Source organism: Nannobrachium achirus, assembly GCF_963921795.1.
Source record: "Nannobrachium achirus genome assembly, chromosome: 11".
NCBI classification, from domain to species: Eukaryota; Metazoa; Chordata; class Actinopteri; order Myctophiformes; family Myctophidae; genus Nannobrachium; species Nannobrachium achirus.
In genome coordinates, this window is record NC_137820.1 from 18,838,300 (window position 1) to 18,855,838 (window position 17,539).

Sequence of the window (17,539 nt, forward strand, 5' to 3'; positions counted from 1 at the left end):
TCAAACTCCAAGATGACCACCATATTGGCTTCAGTGCAAATGGAATCATGGATTTTCTGATTTGTTATTCTCTGAAGTTTCAAAAAATGTATAGTTTTCCTAATCTCCAGAAAACCTTAATTTTTGGACAAATGAAACTGGACTAATACAGTGTTGAACATGAATTATAATTATATTCTTTTAATAATCAATACAAAACTTGCATGGTTAAATTCAATTCAGTATAAATTGCACTAAAGGTTTATTTAGTTACAGCACAAAAAACGTTGTTTTTACGCTTCATTCACATAGCCTATGTAGAGCCGATTGATTGCAAACGTAGGTCGCATTCAATATGAAAACCTGCAGATCATGTCCGTCCGTGCGTCACGCCTCATGTCACGATCTGGGAATACCCGTATGTGGTCTGTGCGTCAGTCATGCTTCATGTCACGCTCCATATATGGCCAAGATCCCTGATGTCATCAATATTAAGCCCATATCTGGGAATGCCCATATATGGACATGTTGTGTCAGTCTCTGTTGTTTCTTGCCCTTAGGGTGTCCTACTGGTTCAGCTATTAGCAGAAATCTCTTGAGAGAGTATACCTTGCTTAATGGGGTATTTCACCCCAAAATATCTTTTCCATCAATTACACACCCATCAAGCCTTGAGTTCATGAAGATCTTTTTGTTGCATTCCTAAGCCAATAATTTGATGACCGGTGGAGTAGGAGACTCAAAGAGTAGGAGACTAGAGGTCTCTTATTGACGATTACCCGGTCATCTTAGATGTGACAAAAACTAATAAATCTCCATGAATTCATGATTCAAGCAGCAGTATCACAAATTTCCCTTGTGTGTGTTCTTATTTCAAGAAGACACTTTTTCCACCAACACAATACCCTATGTTATTTTCTCTTCTTATCGTGCCTTTTAGAATTTTGCCATGTTCCTGAGCATGCTGGTGGCGTGGATGATCCCAGATGTGCCGCGCTCCTTGCGGGAGCAGCTGAAGAAAGAGAACATTCTCCTGATGGAGTATCTGCTGAGCACCGAGACGGAGACCCACTCCCCAAAGAGAGCCTCTAAATGCTACCCTGCCAACGTTAGCATTGTGGTGGAGGCACCACTGGAGGCTGAGGAAGAGGAGATGAGATGCGGGTTACGGGAGGAGGAGGCAGAGGGGAGGGAGGAGGAGGAGGAGGAGAAGCAAGTAGGAGAGCAGGAGCTGGAGGAGGTGGCGATCGAAATGGATCTGGACAAACCTAGCAGGAGCAGCGACAGCTACCCAGAGCTCAGGAAGTCAGCGGAGGAAGGTGGTAACCAAGGAGGAATAGAGGATGATGGAAGAGGAGGAGGAGGAGGAGGAGGAGGAGGAGGAGAAAAACATGACGAAAAAGAGGAGGACAAAGAAGTGAATATAGAACTTGATGGAGGTGATAAAGAGATGGAAGGAAAAGAGGGCAAAGAAAGAGATGGAGACGAAAGGAGAGAAGAGAAGGAAGTTGAAGTGAAGGCAGACGAAGAGAGACATGTTTTTGAAGCGAAGGCAGATGAAGAGAAACATGTTTTTGAAGCGAAGGCAGATGAAGAGAAAGATGTTTTTGAAGGGAAGGAAGTTGAAGAGGAACATCTTGATATTAATCTGGATGACCTCATGGCAGAGCTGGGACTGTTAGGTGAGGAGAGGCCGCTCTGTGGTGATTCCCTCTTAGTTTTTTCTTCCCTCATCAAAACCCTTTTACAAACATCTTTTATATTGTGTCATATTTTCTATAGTTTGCAAACGATTAACTTGATTGATTGACTTTTTTTTGTCTGTTCTTCTCTCCTTTTTTTCCCCATAATATTATAGACGAGGAACCCTCATCAGGCAAGGCAGGAGATGTGGAGTTGCCCCGCTCGGTTTCCAAGCAGTCACTTGATGATCCCCCCTCCAAGCGAGGCTCATCCCACAGCATCACAGGCTCTGCTGCAGCGAGTAGGCTCTCTGAACCCACGCTCTTCAAGCTAATAGATCCTCCACCCAGAGAGCCGGGCTCCAGGCCTAAGACCCGCTGCTCCACCTTGCCTTCTCATCAGGCTCAACCTTGCTTCAGCCTGCCGCGCCCAAGCCAGTCCACCAGCCTCACCAGGCTCCAGCAGATGAGAACACACACTCCTTTGGTTCCTTTGGTTCTCCAGGGCCCACGTGGTCCAGCGGAGGTCTCGTTGGACCCCCTCTCCTCTCCGCACACACACGAACACACAACAGCGTCGCCCGCATCCCCACATCAAGTACAGACCCCACCTGCGGCCCCTGAGACCCCCCAGCCCAAAGCCCCATCGCCCAGTGAACTCTTTATGCTGAAAGGTCCGCCGCCCCAAGTTTCGCGCTCGAGGGCCAAAGCCCGGTGTTCCACCTTGCCCGCCCGTCAGAGAGTACCTGACGCTGGGGAGAGCTCAGCCAAGCCCAGCCACTCCACCAGCTTTACCAAGCTGGGAGACCGCGTTCCCCCTTCCCCTAGTGAACTGCAGCGTGACACCCCAGTGTGAGGAGAGCGAGGGTGCCAGCGTGGAGTTGAAGGAGAGCGGACACATGGAGGAGTTTACAGCTGAGCTTCAACCCTTCTGTGTGCCTCAAGCTTCACCTCTCCCTCCGCCTTCAATCCTGATGTGTACTTAGTTGTGTGCAATTAAGTATAATTAGGCTTCACTCTCTTTATATGCAATACCTGGAGTAATGTACGTTTAAAGAGACCAACCAGATAAACTGAACCACAACAACTGAACTTTCTTTTTACCCTCCTTATCCTACTGGATACAATCCTGGAGAAATGACTGATAACTTCAGGATCTGTTTTTCTTTATGATAGGAAAGTCATATTACCTTTTTTTCTTGTAACTTTACTAGACCATTTGATGGCTTACCGTTGATCTTCTGAATAAGGGGAGTGGTGGACAATTCAGAGCGCCAGTGCCGGGTTCTGGAACTCTCTTAGCCACCACGCCTGAAGAAAATATTATTGAGACTCGCACACTTTGTACTGGATTTGTTTTATTTTCATTTTTTGTTATGTTGTTGTTATTTACCCACAGCCACACACAGCCCTATAGCCACAGTTTCTTTGCTAGAAACAGTCTCTCTTGTAGCACTGCTGCCGTGTAGCACTAGCACTCCCCCTCTGTATACTCTTCATACAGAACAACTAGTATCAATTGAAACCGTTTAGCTTCTAGGTTTACTATTTATATTTAGCGTTTTGATATTATAATAAATACTTTCTGTTCATAATGAAAAGTATAATAAAATAAGTGTGTGTGTGTGTGTGTGTGTGTGTGTGTGTGTGTGTTGTGTGTGTGTGTGTGTGTGTGTGTGTGTGTGTGTGTGTGTGCATGTGTGTGCGTGCGTGTGCGTGTGTGTATACTATATATATATATATATATAGCATATAGTATACACACACACACACACACACACACACACACACACGCGCTGACACACGCATGCACACACACACATGCGCACACACACACGCGCGCACACACACACACACACACACACACACACACACACACACACACACACACGCTGACACACGCATGCACACACACATGCGCACACACACACACACACACACACACACACACACACACACACACACACACACACACACACACACATCAACCATACATCGTCCTTCACAGTGACTATTTTGACTTTGCTGCCACCTGCTGATTAATAGGTGGAACCATGCAAAATTACTCCCTTACAAGCCCAGGGTGAAAGCTCTTTTGATTTGATATAGTGTTGCTGTACTTGTATTTGTATTCTTTTGTATTTTTAAGGAAAACAACAACAGTTATTAAACAGATTTTACACAGAAGGGTATGTAAGCCATTTTATTCTACTGTTTATGGGGTAACAGGAAAGGCGGGCACCAAAACATAGTCTGAGATTCTGGGAACTATAGGAAAACCCCACAAAACAAAGGAAAGCATCCCTTTAATGATGATAATGTGCTCATTCACATGGCGATGTAATAATAATTATAATAACTTTGTAATAATGTAATATACCGCATTGCCCGAATATAAGACAACTCTGATTATAAGATGACCCCCATTTTTCCAAGACAAATTTTGGGAAAACATATTTTGAAGACAAAATTATTTTATTTTAAAATCATTATAGAAAAGGGCATACAGAAATAACATTCTGTTGTTTTTAACATCTTGTTTAACATTTTAATGTTTTCACGTCTTTTAGAAATTAAAGACTTCATATCACAATATGGTACCATATTAGGTTAAGGTACAGTAACAAAATGGAAAATAAACTGTTGTCTCTTGGTATTTCTTATACCAGTAACAATCAGGCTATCACTCTGTGAATAAGCAACAACCTGCCTTAACCATCAAAGTCAAGTCTTATTCAAGAACAACATTAACAATTCATACTGTGAAACAGTAGTGCTGTACCTCTGTAATTAAACAACAGTGCAATAAAAACAGTAGTGCAAATTCATCTGGCTTGGAAATTGGCCTTGAACTTGGACTGGAACGTGCAAATCTGTGTTTGCTAGGCTATATAATGCAATTTGCAATACAAAAGTGCATTAGGTGCAAAGGGTTGGTGGGTGCAAAGTGTCCTACTTGGCACAGAAGTGCAAAGTGTCCTACTTGGCACCTCAGGTGTGTCCTGTGAGAATAGACACAGAGGTTCTCTGCCTCACTGCATGTGTTCACTCTCATCACTCCACGGACTCCCATAGAACATCATCCTCGCATAGCGTTGGAAACGTTATTCAATTCCACGTAATAGATGGCCATTAGCAGGTTTGATCACAGCATTTTTAAATACAGTACATTGAAAGAATGAGCATGAATGGAGCAAACATTGAAACTTTGTCTTTATACATGCTGTGTCACACATGCAGAGATACAAAATACTATTATTTGAAATGCAAATTAAAAATACTATGTGAAATACTTACCAGGATACTGTCACCTGGATAGTATCTTGGTGACAGTATCCTGGTCAGTATTTAGCCCAAGTACTGACCAAGTATTTTTTTACAAAATACTTTTTTGTAGTTTGCCCCCCAAACCAGGCAGGAACACGTTTGTGCACACACACCCCCATTCATGCACATGACCATAGTCGTTATTACATACAGGCATTGTACTGTACATGATAAACATCTATGCAACGTCGGCATCCAATGAAAAACATTATTAATCCATCCAGCCATCCATCTTCAACCGCTTATCTGGAAACTGGTCGCGGGGGTAACAGTTCCAACAGAGATTTCCAGTCTTCCCTTTCCAGAGCAACGTTAACTATTTCCTTCTGGGGGATCCCGAGGCATTCCCAGGCCAGTGTGGCGATATAATCCCCCCCATCTGGTCCTTGGTCTGCCACTTCCCAGTGGGACGTGCAATGCATGAGGACCTCCCTAGGGAGATGCTCGGGAGGCATCCGTACTAGATGCCCGAACCACCTAAGCTATCTCCTTTCCAAGTCTAGGAGCAGCGCAGCGGTTCTACTCCGAGTCTCTCACGGGTGACTGAACTTCTCACTCTAAGATAGAGGCCAGCCACCCGTCTGAACATTTCGTCCGCTTATATCTGTGATCTTATTCTTTCGGTCATGACCCACACTTCATGACCATAGTGAGAGTAGGAACAAAGATTGCTCGGTATATTGAGAGCTTTGTCTTCTGGCTCTCTTTTCATCACAATAGTGCGGTACAGCGACTGCAATACCGCTTCTGCTGCTCCGATTGATTCTACGGCTGATATCCTGCTCCATCCTCTCCTCACACGTGAACAAGACCCCGAGATACTTAAAGAGGTGGTGCCAGAATTTTGTACTTTTTCTGTTTTGTATGTGTCTATGAAGTTAACATTATTCTAATAGGCCACCGGGTGGGGTTATAATGTGCAGATTTGTCTTCCCTGTGTATTTGTGTTTACTTCCTGAAAGCTGAAAGACTGAAAGGCTGAAAGATTAAATGACATCATATAATTGTCCCCTCCCCTTTTACCATTCACCCAACACTGTGGGTGTGGCTAACTTCAGCTGGGTCACCACCCACCGTGACATGACAACCAGGCATACCTAATGAACTGGTGAGCGTGGCCACATAAAAACTCAATTTTTAACTCTTTCTTTACACTTTCTTTTTAAATCCTCCTCCTAGTATAATCATAATACCTGATCATCATGTGTAAGGGGGAAAAAGATCATGGCACTGCATCTTTAAAATCCTTCACCTGGGCAAAGTCTTGTTCCCTATACCCGGAGTGCTCAATCCATCGGTTTCCTGCTGAGAACCATGACCTTAGATTTGGAGATGCTAATCCTCATCCCAGCTACTGCACACTCGCGAACCGATCCAGTGAGAGTTGAAGGTCTCGGACCGATGGCGCCATCAGGACCACATCATCCGCAAAAAGCAGCCAGTGAAGCAATCCTTCACGACTGCGCCTCGAGATCCTGTCCATAAATATCAAACAGGATAGGTACCATTTTTTAGCATCATTGTTATTTAAGTGTTCAAACCCACAGGCAGTGCACCAGTGAACCTACTGCCCACTCTTCCTAGTGCCCAGTTTTCCCGGTGCCCAGTCTTCCTGGTGCCCACATCTCCCTAGTGCCCACTCTTCTCCACCCCCAAAGTTCCCGCCCACTCTTCCAGGTTCCCACATTTCTCTAGTGCTCACACTCCCTAGTGCCCAGTTTAACCGGTGCCCAGATTTCCCTGGTGCCCAGATTTCCCCGGTGGCCAGATTTCCCCGGTGGCCAGATTTCCCCGGTGCCCAGATTTCCCCAGTGCCCATCTTTCCCGTATTGCTCACATGGTACAGTAATACAAGTGTGGGTAAGGAGAAGTCTGCGCTCTTCAGCCAGCAGAAGGTAGAAGGGCTTGTGGGCTCTACAGGGACAAATTGCATCAGAGATAATAATTCTTGGGCACTTCAGGAATGACAACCCAAATAAAATACTGGAGCACTCGACTGGTCTGCAGTGCACATTCTTTATCTTGCAGGGGTGACTGACGTTTCGACTTGCGTCGGAACGTCAGTCACCCCTGCAAAATATTTGGGTAGTCATTCCTGAAGTGCCCATGTATTGTTCTCTCTGAGTGTGTGTGTGTGTGTGTGTGTGTGTGTGTGTGTGTGTGTGTGTGTGTGTGTGTGTGTGTGTGTTGATGGCTCTTCTCCCTTTTTTGTGTGAGTTCTTACTGTCTATTCTATCCACTACCTGCATTGGCCCCTCCTCTCCTGGCCCCACCAGTGAAAGGGGCCTTTGTTGGGGTCCTCCTACCAGCATTCTTCCAGGTGAGGGTATATGAAAACTATAGTACTCACATATCTGCTGCAGCTGAGATGCAGGCAGCAGTCTTTAAACAAACCCCACGTTTTCCCCCCTGCTGAACTGAAGAGGACAGCAATGTGAGAGTGTGATCACAGAGTCAACCGGTCATAGAGACAAGGAGAGAAACGATAACAAGACAGAACGAGAGAAAAGAGGCTACAGCCTCTTCCCACTATCAAGTGAGTGACCACACTGTCCACACACACTCTCACACACACACTCTCACACACACACACACACACACACACACACACACACACACACACACACACACACACACACACACACACACACACACACACACACACACACACACACACACACACACACACACACACACACACACACATGCACAGCAGTCATTGAAAATTCTCCCATAGAGGTTTGCAAGGACTGTGTGGGATTTCATAAATATACAATATATCATTGTAGCTGCATGGCTTGTAACTGGCTTGTCACAATTTACATTGCTCTGAAGGTGAGTGTGGGTATGTGTGTGCTTGTTTGTATAGGCCTAGGCATGGTAAAAGTGATACATTCAGTAATTTGGTAGAATATTAACCTATTCAGAGAGCTTGGTGAAGACAGAGGGCAAGACTGCATATTTCAGTGATACTGTAGGCCTATATTGTTCCTTTACACATGACAAAAACTACCTCACCCTTATCCAGTTGAAACGTGTCTGTCCCAAAGGCAACATTGCTTCCAGGTATGTTGGTTGTTTGACTGTTTCCATGTGGTTGTTATTGCTCTGACACGAGTGTCACAATGGGGGGGAAAGTGGGACTGAGTTACTAGGGGCCCAAGATGGAGGGGGCCTTAATTATTTTATACTTTAGCTATTGGAAAATAGCAGATATACACGCTCACAGTGCGTCTTGAAAAGTTGTGAAAATGTGTGCAAATCTTTGAATATTGTAACTCACATTTTGCTTCTGGGGGACCCTGGAACTAAATATTTTGAGATGGGGGTCCGTGGCCAAATACATATAATTTTGGGAGTCCTTTACATGAAAAGATTTGAGCACCACTGTCACAGAAACATGACAGTTCTGTGCCGTGCTGTGAGCTTGTATATCTGCAATTTTTCAATAGTTATAAGCTCCCCTTATGAAGAACATTCATGGGGGGCCCGCAGTGAATCCTTGTACCCAGGGCCCAGAATTTGGTGCGACACCCCTGCCCTGACCATGTCCATGTAGACCTCATGAGGATATCAGTTTGCTTTCTGCATTGTAGATAACGGGCAGAGTCCACAGGAAGAGGGACTTTAAGCTCCATTTAATCATTGCCAACTCTATAGTGTCAACTCAACCTTTATTATCACTTGCCCTTTGATATGCTATCTCGACTCTTATTCACAAGATTACAATTTGTGTGAAATCATTGCAAACATTGTCCAATAAACTATAAAGTAATAAATGCAGGTGTGGTAGGCCACTAACTGTAGTAAGTAGTAAGTGATAAAAAAAGTGTGCCAAAACCAAAAAGCATCAATTGGATATAAATGGACATTATGTGTAGTGACCAATGTAAGCAGTAAAATAAAGAAATCATGTTGCCCAATATCTTTTTGACCTTTTACATTTTGGAAATGGCATATAGGCTACATGATAGGGGGGAACTAGGACATCTGGGCACCTGTCCAAAATGTAAAAAAGAAGAAGAAGAAGAAAAAGTAGATGTGAACATGCACATATCATTATCTATTGACTTAGCCTTCAACTTCTTGTTTTTATGCCCCAAAATGACTCGCCTATACAGGTTTGTAGCAATTTGTAGCAGTTGGAGAAATATAAAATAGTAGACCTTAGTTGTTGAATGTTTGAGCATGTTCTAATCATGTACACTTTACTTTACTTAAAAAAAACACATTTTGGAAAGAATAACGGCCATGTAGACCTACATAACGAGAAAGATGCCCACTCTTCCTTGGTGCCCACGACTGGCACGATCTGACAGCCCGCCCACCTATCCTTTTTATTACCCATTGATTGCACAATCACAATTTGCCAAATCATATCATGTAGCTTCATAATCTTTAATGGTGTTATAGACTATTTAATTACTGTTTTCTTTATAAACCAATAAAGATAAATTTGAACTATCTATGGGAGAAAGGTTCGCACGCTTCCGTGACAAATACTACAATACCCACAATCCTTGCTGGTCGCCAATCACAAGAGCATAACAACTGACGTTAGCAGTGTCTGGTCAGTCGGGGCAGACTCATTTCAACAAAGATAACCGTCTCTGATTTCTGATTGATCTTCAACGTTCAGCCTCCCGTTACAGTATGTGTTCCTTAATATCTTTAATGTCTTTGTGCAGACTTGCCGATGAAAAGTATTAGACACCAGTTTGTTAAAGGCTCTCCTTGGGGGGAAAACTGTGTATAACGGTCTGTGATGTATTTATTCTCTTTTCTTTTCTTTTTTTTTTCTTTTTCTTGTTAAGCTTAATGAATTTGGAGAGGGGTTAAATACCGAACAGCTGTGGATATAAGGATCTGTGATAACAATTAGGTGCTAAATTCTGAATGCCTTTCCTCAGCCTGCCGGGGGAAATGCCAGTGCCATGCCCGACAGAGAGGGACCCCAGGCGGCTTGATTTGCCTTAAACCACCGCCCTGTTGCTCCACATGGAAGCTTAATAGCAGCCACGTTTAGTGTGTACTGTAGTAGGATGTGCTGGTTGTAAAGCTGAATGCTTTACAACCAGCACAAACACTGACACCGACTGTATGTGCTGCATGCAATGAAGAATTCAGCTTAAACACGCGTACCTTTAACATCCATCATTTGGGGTAAGATAGATTGAAGACCCCCTCTTTCTCTTTGTTGTGTTCCATGTTTGATGGCAGCAGCATGTTGGAGTCAGTCACAGGGTGGTTGTTGTCGGAGCGTCTATGGCTGCCTAGTAACCTCACCTGGTCAGATCTAGAGGACCGTGATGGGCTGGTCTATGCGAAAGCTTCTCATCTCTATGCTGCTCTGCCCTGTGCCCTGGGGCTGCTCCTCGCCAGATACCTGTTTGAGAGGTGAGTGTGTGTGTGATGACTTGTGGTTTAATTTGACTAATAGTTAGGATACCAAATGGAGCCTTACAGGTCTGTAGCCAAGTGGACCCATACAGGTCCATTTGGTTCCATTTGTACACTGTCAGTTAAATTAACACTGAGGAAGACAGTGAAGGTTGGGGTCTCAGAGTTAAGAAATTGCATCAATTGGTGGTCCGTGGCCTGCTGCTGTAAATGCATATACTGGGTGTCCTTGAAAAGATAGTCTCAGAATCTGTGTGTGTGTGTGTGTGTGTGTGTGTGTGTGTGTGTGTGTGTAGGTATGTGGGCTCCCATCTGGCTGATTATCTTGGAATCCGGGATGCGGTGCGTCGCCCAGCCGAGCCCAACCACATCCTAGAACAATACTTCCGCCACCAGTCACGAGTCCCGTCGCAAGTATGTTAACCACTCTACTTTACCCACTTGTTAAACCCAGTCTACCCTAGCCTCGCCTAGCCAGGCTTACTCATCTGCCAAGAGAAAAGCCTGGTTACGACGTGAGGCTGATGCGGCATAGAACATTGCTACTTCCGCCGGGAGAATTTCAATTCAATTCAATTCAATTCAAAGGAGCTTTATTGGCATGAGAAAACATACGTTTACATTGCCAAAGCAAGTATCACAAATACAATAAAAACAGTTGAAAATGGGGAACATATGTACAGTTGGAGGGGGTACAGCATTGTGTAAACAGAGCTATGTCGCATTGTGACATGTTATATATATAGACAGGGTACAAATAGCATTTCACCGGATGTTATTGTTTTTAGTGTGGTGTTTTCCCCGCTGGCAAAAAAACTGTTCTACTTCTCCCGACCCTTTGGTTGCGCTCGTAATAAACAATATCCAAATAAAAACATGGATTCTGACAAAGTTGCACCTATTAGGCTGGACTCACACAGCTGCGTGAAACATCTTCTCCTTATCGGCTGAGAATGGCCACTGGGGGCGCCGTACTAATGCATTGTCAATGGAAGGTTGTTTGGTTTTTTGTCGTTGCCGTGTCTCTAGCTCAACCGCAGCCTGTACGCTCTTGAAGAGACACGGCAACGACAAAACACCAAACAACCTTCCATTGAGAATGCATTAGTACGGCGCCCCCAGTGGCCATTCTCAGACGATAAGGAGAAGATGTTTCACGCATATGTCTGTGGTGCGCCTCAAAAGTGAGTTAAGAGCTACAATCTATTTAGGTTTGTTTCGCTGGCGGATGTAAACAGACCTGCAATGCATGGCGTAACTTCCCTTAACTGCAGCACTTACGCCACTTCAGTTATGCAACCTACAGCGGATATTGTGGCCAGAGTGAGTCTACCCAGTAAACTGGACACGAGTTGCCTCTTTACTTGGTGCCCTTTTTTCCCCGCTACACCAAATGTCGTGGCAACGTGATTCATTGTGATCGTATAGATCAGCTGTTTTTTGCAATTTCCCGCCCCCCCAGAATAGAGGGTATGCGCGTGACATCATCATCATACCAGGAAGTTATGCGGGAGCACCTACTCAGTGGCAAAAAAGACTTGACAGCCCATACACCAAACAGAAAAGTCCTATCTGATTGCATTAAACAACATTAAACAACGTTAAACTCACTTTGCCACTCACTTTGCCACTCGATTTGCCATTCACTTTATGCATGCGCATACCCTCTATAGGGATGCTAGGGATCAAGTGGATAAGGGGGAGCTTCTCGCTCTCTCTGTTGTGAAGATCAGCAACATAAAGAGCCTTTAGGGCAGTCCTTCATATTGGGATGTTGATGGTGGCCGATTTCCCCAAAAAGACATCTCTGATCATCTGTCTGTGTTGCTTCAGGGAAATGCAACCATACCATACACTATAATGGTAGGTGGAAACAGTGTGGCAATGTAAATCCTTTCTCTTTGTGTCTCAGGCTGATGTGAGTTCTCTGTGTAAGAAGACCAGCTGGTCAGAAAGAAGACTTCAAATCTGGTTTAGGCGGAAGAGGAACTGGGAGCGACCAGGCCTCCGGAAAAAGTTCCGCGAAGCCAGGTCAGCCATATGAACCCACTAGAACCCTTGGGTCATCGGGGGTTGGCTTGCTAATTGTTAATACTGTTGGAACAAAACATGGTGAAGCAGCCTTTCACCATTATGCACCACACATCTGGAATAATATTCCACTTTACATCTGACAATCCACAACCATAGCCGTTTTTAAGTCCAATTTAAAAACCTATTCATTTAACATTGCTTATTCCACCATGATTTACTGATGATATACTATTTTCTTATTTTAATTGTTTGTAATATTATATATATACATTTTATTTTATTTATTTTTAAAATGCATTGTTGCACTGAATGTATTTGTTTTTTATTCTTCAAAGCACTTTGAATTGCCTCGCATTTGACACTAACGGTTGCCCGTAAAAGTGCCGAAATCTATAGCAAAGGCTGCTGAAGGAGTGCTCGAGCGCTAAAAATGTCTGCGAAGCGTCTATTTTCCGTGCAAAGTGTCTTTTTTCCGTGCTATCAACAGTGCTTTTCCGATGTTTCCCTCCCTGTTGGTAGCCAGCCACACACATCCACTCTATTGCGCTACAAAATGCATTTAATCATAAGCAGCATGTGTGTCAGTGTCACTGGGTCCACTGCAGCCTGCATGTTAGTGTTCTGTCTGTGCTAAGATAAACACATCACATCTCCAACTCGTCTGCTGTCCAGTGTTGCCAGGTTTTGTTTGTGAGAGAGAAACAAGCAACCAGGTCTATGATTATTTTCTTTTCTTTTTTTGTTTTTTGGTGGGGGGGTGGGGGGGTGGCAAGTGGCCAAGACCTGAGGGCAAGTAGATCATGACAGTGCCTCTGAGACCTTAGTGTCAACCCCTGATATAATATGCATGTGAGTGATGTACATTAGTGTGTGATTATCTGTTGTTGTATGACCACATTGTGTCTGTTGTGTCTGCCTCTTAACAGCTGGAGATGTGCATTCTACTTTTTTGCATTCATCGGGGGAATCTTGGCTGTCTATGATGTGAGTATCACTGCTACTAGTACTACTGAATCTTTTCCTTCCTCATCATCGCTAAAATACTTGTGGTACTCACACATGACAATGAGTCACTATCCCCCTCCCCTCCGGCTTCAGGGTTTTTCTCACACTGACAGCTGATGTAGTGTACTCACTGTGCTAAGCTAACATGTATGAGCATGTTGGTCTATCCTCTGCACTGCTTTTAAATGTTTCATCACCTCCCTCATGCTGTTCTTCTGTGTGTTTTCAGAAACCTTGGTTTTATAATCTGAGGGAGGTTTGGGTAGGCTTCCCTAAACAGGTAAGAGATGAGGTCCACTGAATTCCTCTCCTAAAAGTTTGCACGGTATTTCAAGTGTGATTTAATTTATTATTGTGTTTCTATACGTCTGTATTGTCCATGTAGTCTATGCTGCCATCTCAGTACTGGTATTACCTCATGGAAATGGCCTTCTATCTCTCTCTGCTCCTAAGCCTCACATGTGATGTGAAACGGAAGGTCAGTGCACTTTTATGTTTCACTAGGTTGTTAATTGTATGTATCTCAAACAGAGACAATGAAAGAGTTTCATTTTAAAGCACGTTATTTGGTTACCTGAATGTCACTCTTTCAAACAATATATAGTACATCTCATCTGATCTAATTGCATGTTTGTCTGCATTGTTTGTCTTTGTATAGGACTTCACAGAGCAGGTTCTCCACCATTTAGCCACACTGACCCTGCTGGGTTTTTCCTGGATTTCTAATTATATCCGTATTGGAACCCTTGTCATGGCAACGCATGACTCTGCGGACATATTTCTGGAGGTAAACCCCAATTTCACAGTGACATGAAACCATCATTAATACTTATCATCATCATACCTGTCCACCACCACCACAGAGTCTAGTGGTTTGAACACAAATGACCATGTTCAGGCGAGGGAAGCCAGGCATTGAGGGCAATCCAGTAGCTCCTATGGCCTGTGGCAGAGCATGTTGGCAGGGGGTGTTGAACGGGAGGTGTAGGACAGAGGCACTTCATCCTCCCATTGGGGGCTCTGCACTGGCAGGTGTGCCAGTAGGGTACAACCGTAGTGACAAAGCACAGACATGTGTGAGGGGGATTTATTGGCATAAGGAGGACTAATGTCTGCATCGTATTCCATAGACGGGTTTCTTGTTTACAAACATTGAGACTAAATGCACAGGTGACTGTATCATGTAATCAATTCCCATTTCCTACCAATCCCCAAACCTGTTGTTTTGGGGAGCGCTGGTTTCATTGGCTAATTTTGGTACTGACCCTGCGCACGCATCTATTTCTTATCAGTGTAACGTGGACCAGAAACCCGTCCATATAACAAACAAGAACTTTGTTTGCCGTAAGCAGGGCTTGCTGAACTCTAGACCAGGGGTTTTCAAAGTGGGTGACGGGGCACCCTGGGGTGCCGTGATGGCAGTCATGAGGTGCCGCGAGATAATTTGATAATATCTGGAATTTATTTGGACACTTAAAAAAATATTTAGTATCATTTTAAACTTGAAGTACAAAGTTATTTTCATTCAGTTCTAACTAAAATGGCTATATCTCAATGTTTTTTCACAACATAATCTCTAAAATATGCTATAAATATAAGGTGCTGGGAGTGAAAGTCACTGTCAGGCAAAAACCTTGTATCTCCTAGGTTCAAATGTGTATGATTTTGGTAAAATAAAAGCCCTACTTCATCATACAAAAGTGTCACACAAGTAGTGAAAATAGCAGATCTACAAGCGCAATCGCGAGGCGTTGTGTGCTTGTAGATCGGCTATTTTCACTATTTTAAATCATTTTTAAAATAATAACACAAAAAGAGAAGGTTTTGGACATACAAGTTGTTGAAAAAGAATATTTATGGGGTGTCTTTTTAAGAAATCTTTGTGCCCATGTCCTGAGCTCAAATCTGGGTCAAGGATCTGTGTTACTTCTAAGTCCTTCTCTCCTCTTAAGCTAAAGAGAAATGCCTCACAATGTATACATTAATATACAATGATCAATGAACTGATTTTCCCTCATCGTCTGACAGGGTGCAAAAATGTTATTCTATCTCAAGTGGCAGTGGGCTGCCAATGTCGTCTTCATCGTGTTCACACTCCTGTTTATACTGACAAGACTTGTCATTTTGCCATTCTGGTGAGTTATTTGAGTTACTTTTTTTTTACATGACCATTGTCTTAATGAATAAATATTAAGACTTAATTTCCAACGAGCAGAGTGTAAATAGGGCTTTACTCTCTCCTATACAGTACATCTTTATCTCATTTCAACTTTCTGTAATTCATTTGATGTATGATGTGTTACCTTATATTTTTCATTCCAAAAGCTCTGTTATTAACTTTTTCTCTGCCATTTTAAACATAGCCTGAACTCAGCAACTGCCAAATTGTCCTTACCTTTTAAAGTGGGCACGTGCACGCATCACGCACGATCTGTGCATGTAATATGTACCAGCGTTGCAGACCGGACCGCAGCTTTCGAAAAAAACAATCCCATTGGAAAAATAAATATCCATTGTCAGGCTGTATCTGCCGCTGTTTACAGAAAAACTCATGTAAAACGCCGAGCTGTGCACTATGTTCCTGCGAGGGCACGTCGCGCACATAGCAGACGATATGTGCGCAGATCATATGCCAGGTGGGTAAAAGAATCGAACAGCTTCCAAATAAAAAAGTCTGCGTGAAAAAAGACCATGTTATAGCCGTGCAAGCAGCTTCCTTGTTTACAATGGAAACCTATGGGACCGGAGCTACGATTGGGCCTTAGACAGGATACGGAAACCTAGATCCGGTCAAAACCGGAAATACGGGCGGATACAGTTAGGAGGCGGGCCTAAAGAGTCAGAATCAGCTATATACAGCGATCATACTTTTAATTGTTTCATAATGATTAAAGCTAATTAAATTTCTGGGATCTACGGGCATGGCAGCGCGGTACAGCTGGAAATCTCCGGTTTCGGATAGCAGGAAATGTGTTCAAAGTACTATTAAAAGTGATATGTGTCTGTTTAATGTCATGTGAATACGTCTTCTCCAGGTTGATTCACTGTACATGGGTTTATCCTCCGGAGTTTTATCCTCCCTTCTTTGGCTACTACTTCTTCAACGCCATGCTGGCTTTGCTGCAAATGCTTCACTTCTACTGGGCCGTTCTTATAGGACAAATGCTGTATAAGTCCATCTGCGGCAAGGTATCGTAGTGTGCATACTCTTGCAGCAATAATATAAGTTACACATGTCTTTTTTTTCTTTCTTTTTTTGTCCCAACATGTCTTTTCAGCATTCCTTCTTCGTTCTACTTCACAATTTAGTTTTCTCTCTTTTGTCTCTCCTCTGTCCCGTAGCTGGATAAGGATGAGAGGAGTGATGATGAGGAAGATGAGAGTGAAGAGGAGGAAAATGAGAGCAACGCCCTGGAGAAGCGCAACCATGGGCTGAGTGACAAACATGGCCTTGGAGTCAGAGGTCGTGCCAATGGGCACTGATACAGGCTGACAACAGGGCATTTAGACAGACGGCGAATGACAAACGGAGAGACTAATGAAGTCTAAGAACCACACATCCAAATGCCAGCAGTTGGCAAGAGTCAAGTGATGACCTGAAATTACCCAGCCACTGACATAAGCGGAGGCAAGACACTTGACCAGAATGAATGATGTTAAGATGATGTTTGAGTCATAAATTCATGTTTGCTGGAGCTCAGTGAAGTCGGTGCATAGTGTTAATCTGAAATTGCATAGTGTTAATATGAAATTGTGGCAACTCTAAACACGCATCCTTTATGTGTGTCTTTTTTAGTGTTGGTGAAGTGTCTTCTCCTGACCTGAGTACAGGATTTTCATATGTCTCTTTACTCTTTAATATATCATTTTTCAATAAATAATCATGGATGTATGAATATTGTCGTCTTTTCCATTTTTACGTTGTATTTAAATCGTTTATACTTTTAATATGTATAACTGTATATTACTAAGATTTCAGCATAGTTTCATGGTCTAGCTGCTAGAGACCCTACAAACTCTCTTAAAGCATTCCTAATTGTATATCCAAGTGTCATCATTTTACATTAACATTAGTTGGCCTATTAGTGAGGGAAAGTTAGCCGATTGCTACA

General features: G+C 43.4%; 2 protein-coding genes across 5 annotated transcripts in view; both read left to right on the top strand.

The window, feature by feature from the left end:
* The window catches only part of ano2a (anoctamin 2a), a 41,704-nt gene extending 38,489 nt beyond the window's left edge, over positions 1 to 3,215 (top strand). Inside the window, exons 26-27 of the mRNA XM_080736921.1 lie at positions 920 to 1,661; positions 1,838 to 3,215. Coding sequence (XP_080593047.1) covers positions 920 to 1,661; positions 1,838 to 2,517 — 1,422 coding nt within the window. The 3' untranslated portion in view covers positions 2,518 to 3,215. The remainder of the gene's footprint in view (positions 1 to 919; positions 1,662 to 1,837) is intronic.
* Positions 3,216 to 7,407: 4,192 nt separating this feature from the next.
* On the top strand, positions 7,408 to 17,313 carry cers3b (ceramide synthase 3b). Of its 4 annotated transcripts, none has more exons than XM_080737364.1 (11): positions 7,408 to 7,524; positions 10,212 to 10,385; positions 10,685 to 10,802; positions 12,301 to 12,419; positions 13,349 to 13,406; positions 13,657 to 13,707; positions 13,813 to 13,905; positions 14,086 to 14,214; positions 15,456 to 15,562; positions 16,463 to 16,616; positions 16,770 to 17,313. In XM_080737364.1, exons 2-11 carry the CDS (start codon positions 10,213 to 10,215, stop codon positions 16,908 to 16,910), a joined length of 1,143 nt encoding a protein of 380 aa, XP_080593490.1. In that variant the 5' UTR covers positions 7,408 to 7,524; position 10,212; the 3' UTR covers positions 16,911 to 17,313. The 4 variants fall into 4 exon arrangements, with proteins under 4 accessions (XP_080593490.1, XP_080593492.1, XP_080593489.1 ...); XM_080737366.1 differs by having other exon boundaries at positions 7,464 to 7,524; positions 10,209 to 10,385; XM_080737363.1 differs by lacking the exon at positions 7,408 to 7,524 and adding an exon at positions 9,538 to 9,639.
* Positions 17,314 to 17,539: the final 226 nt, after the last annotated feature.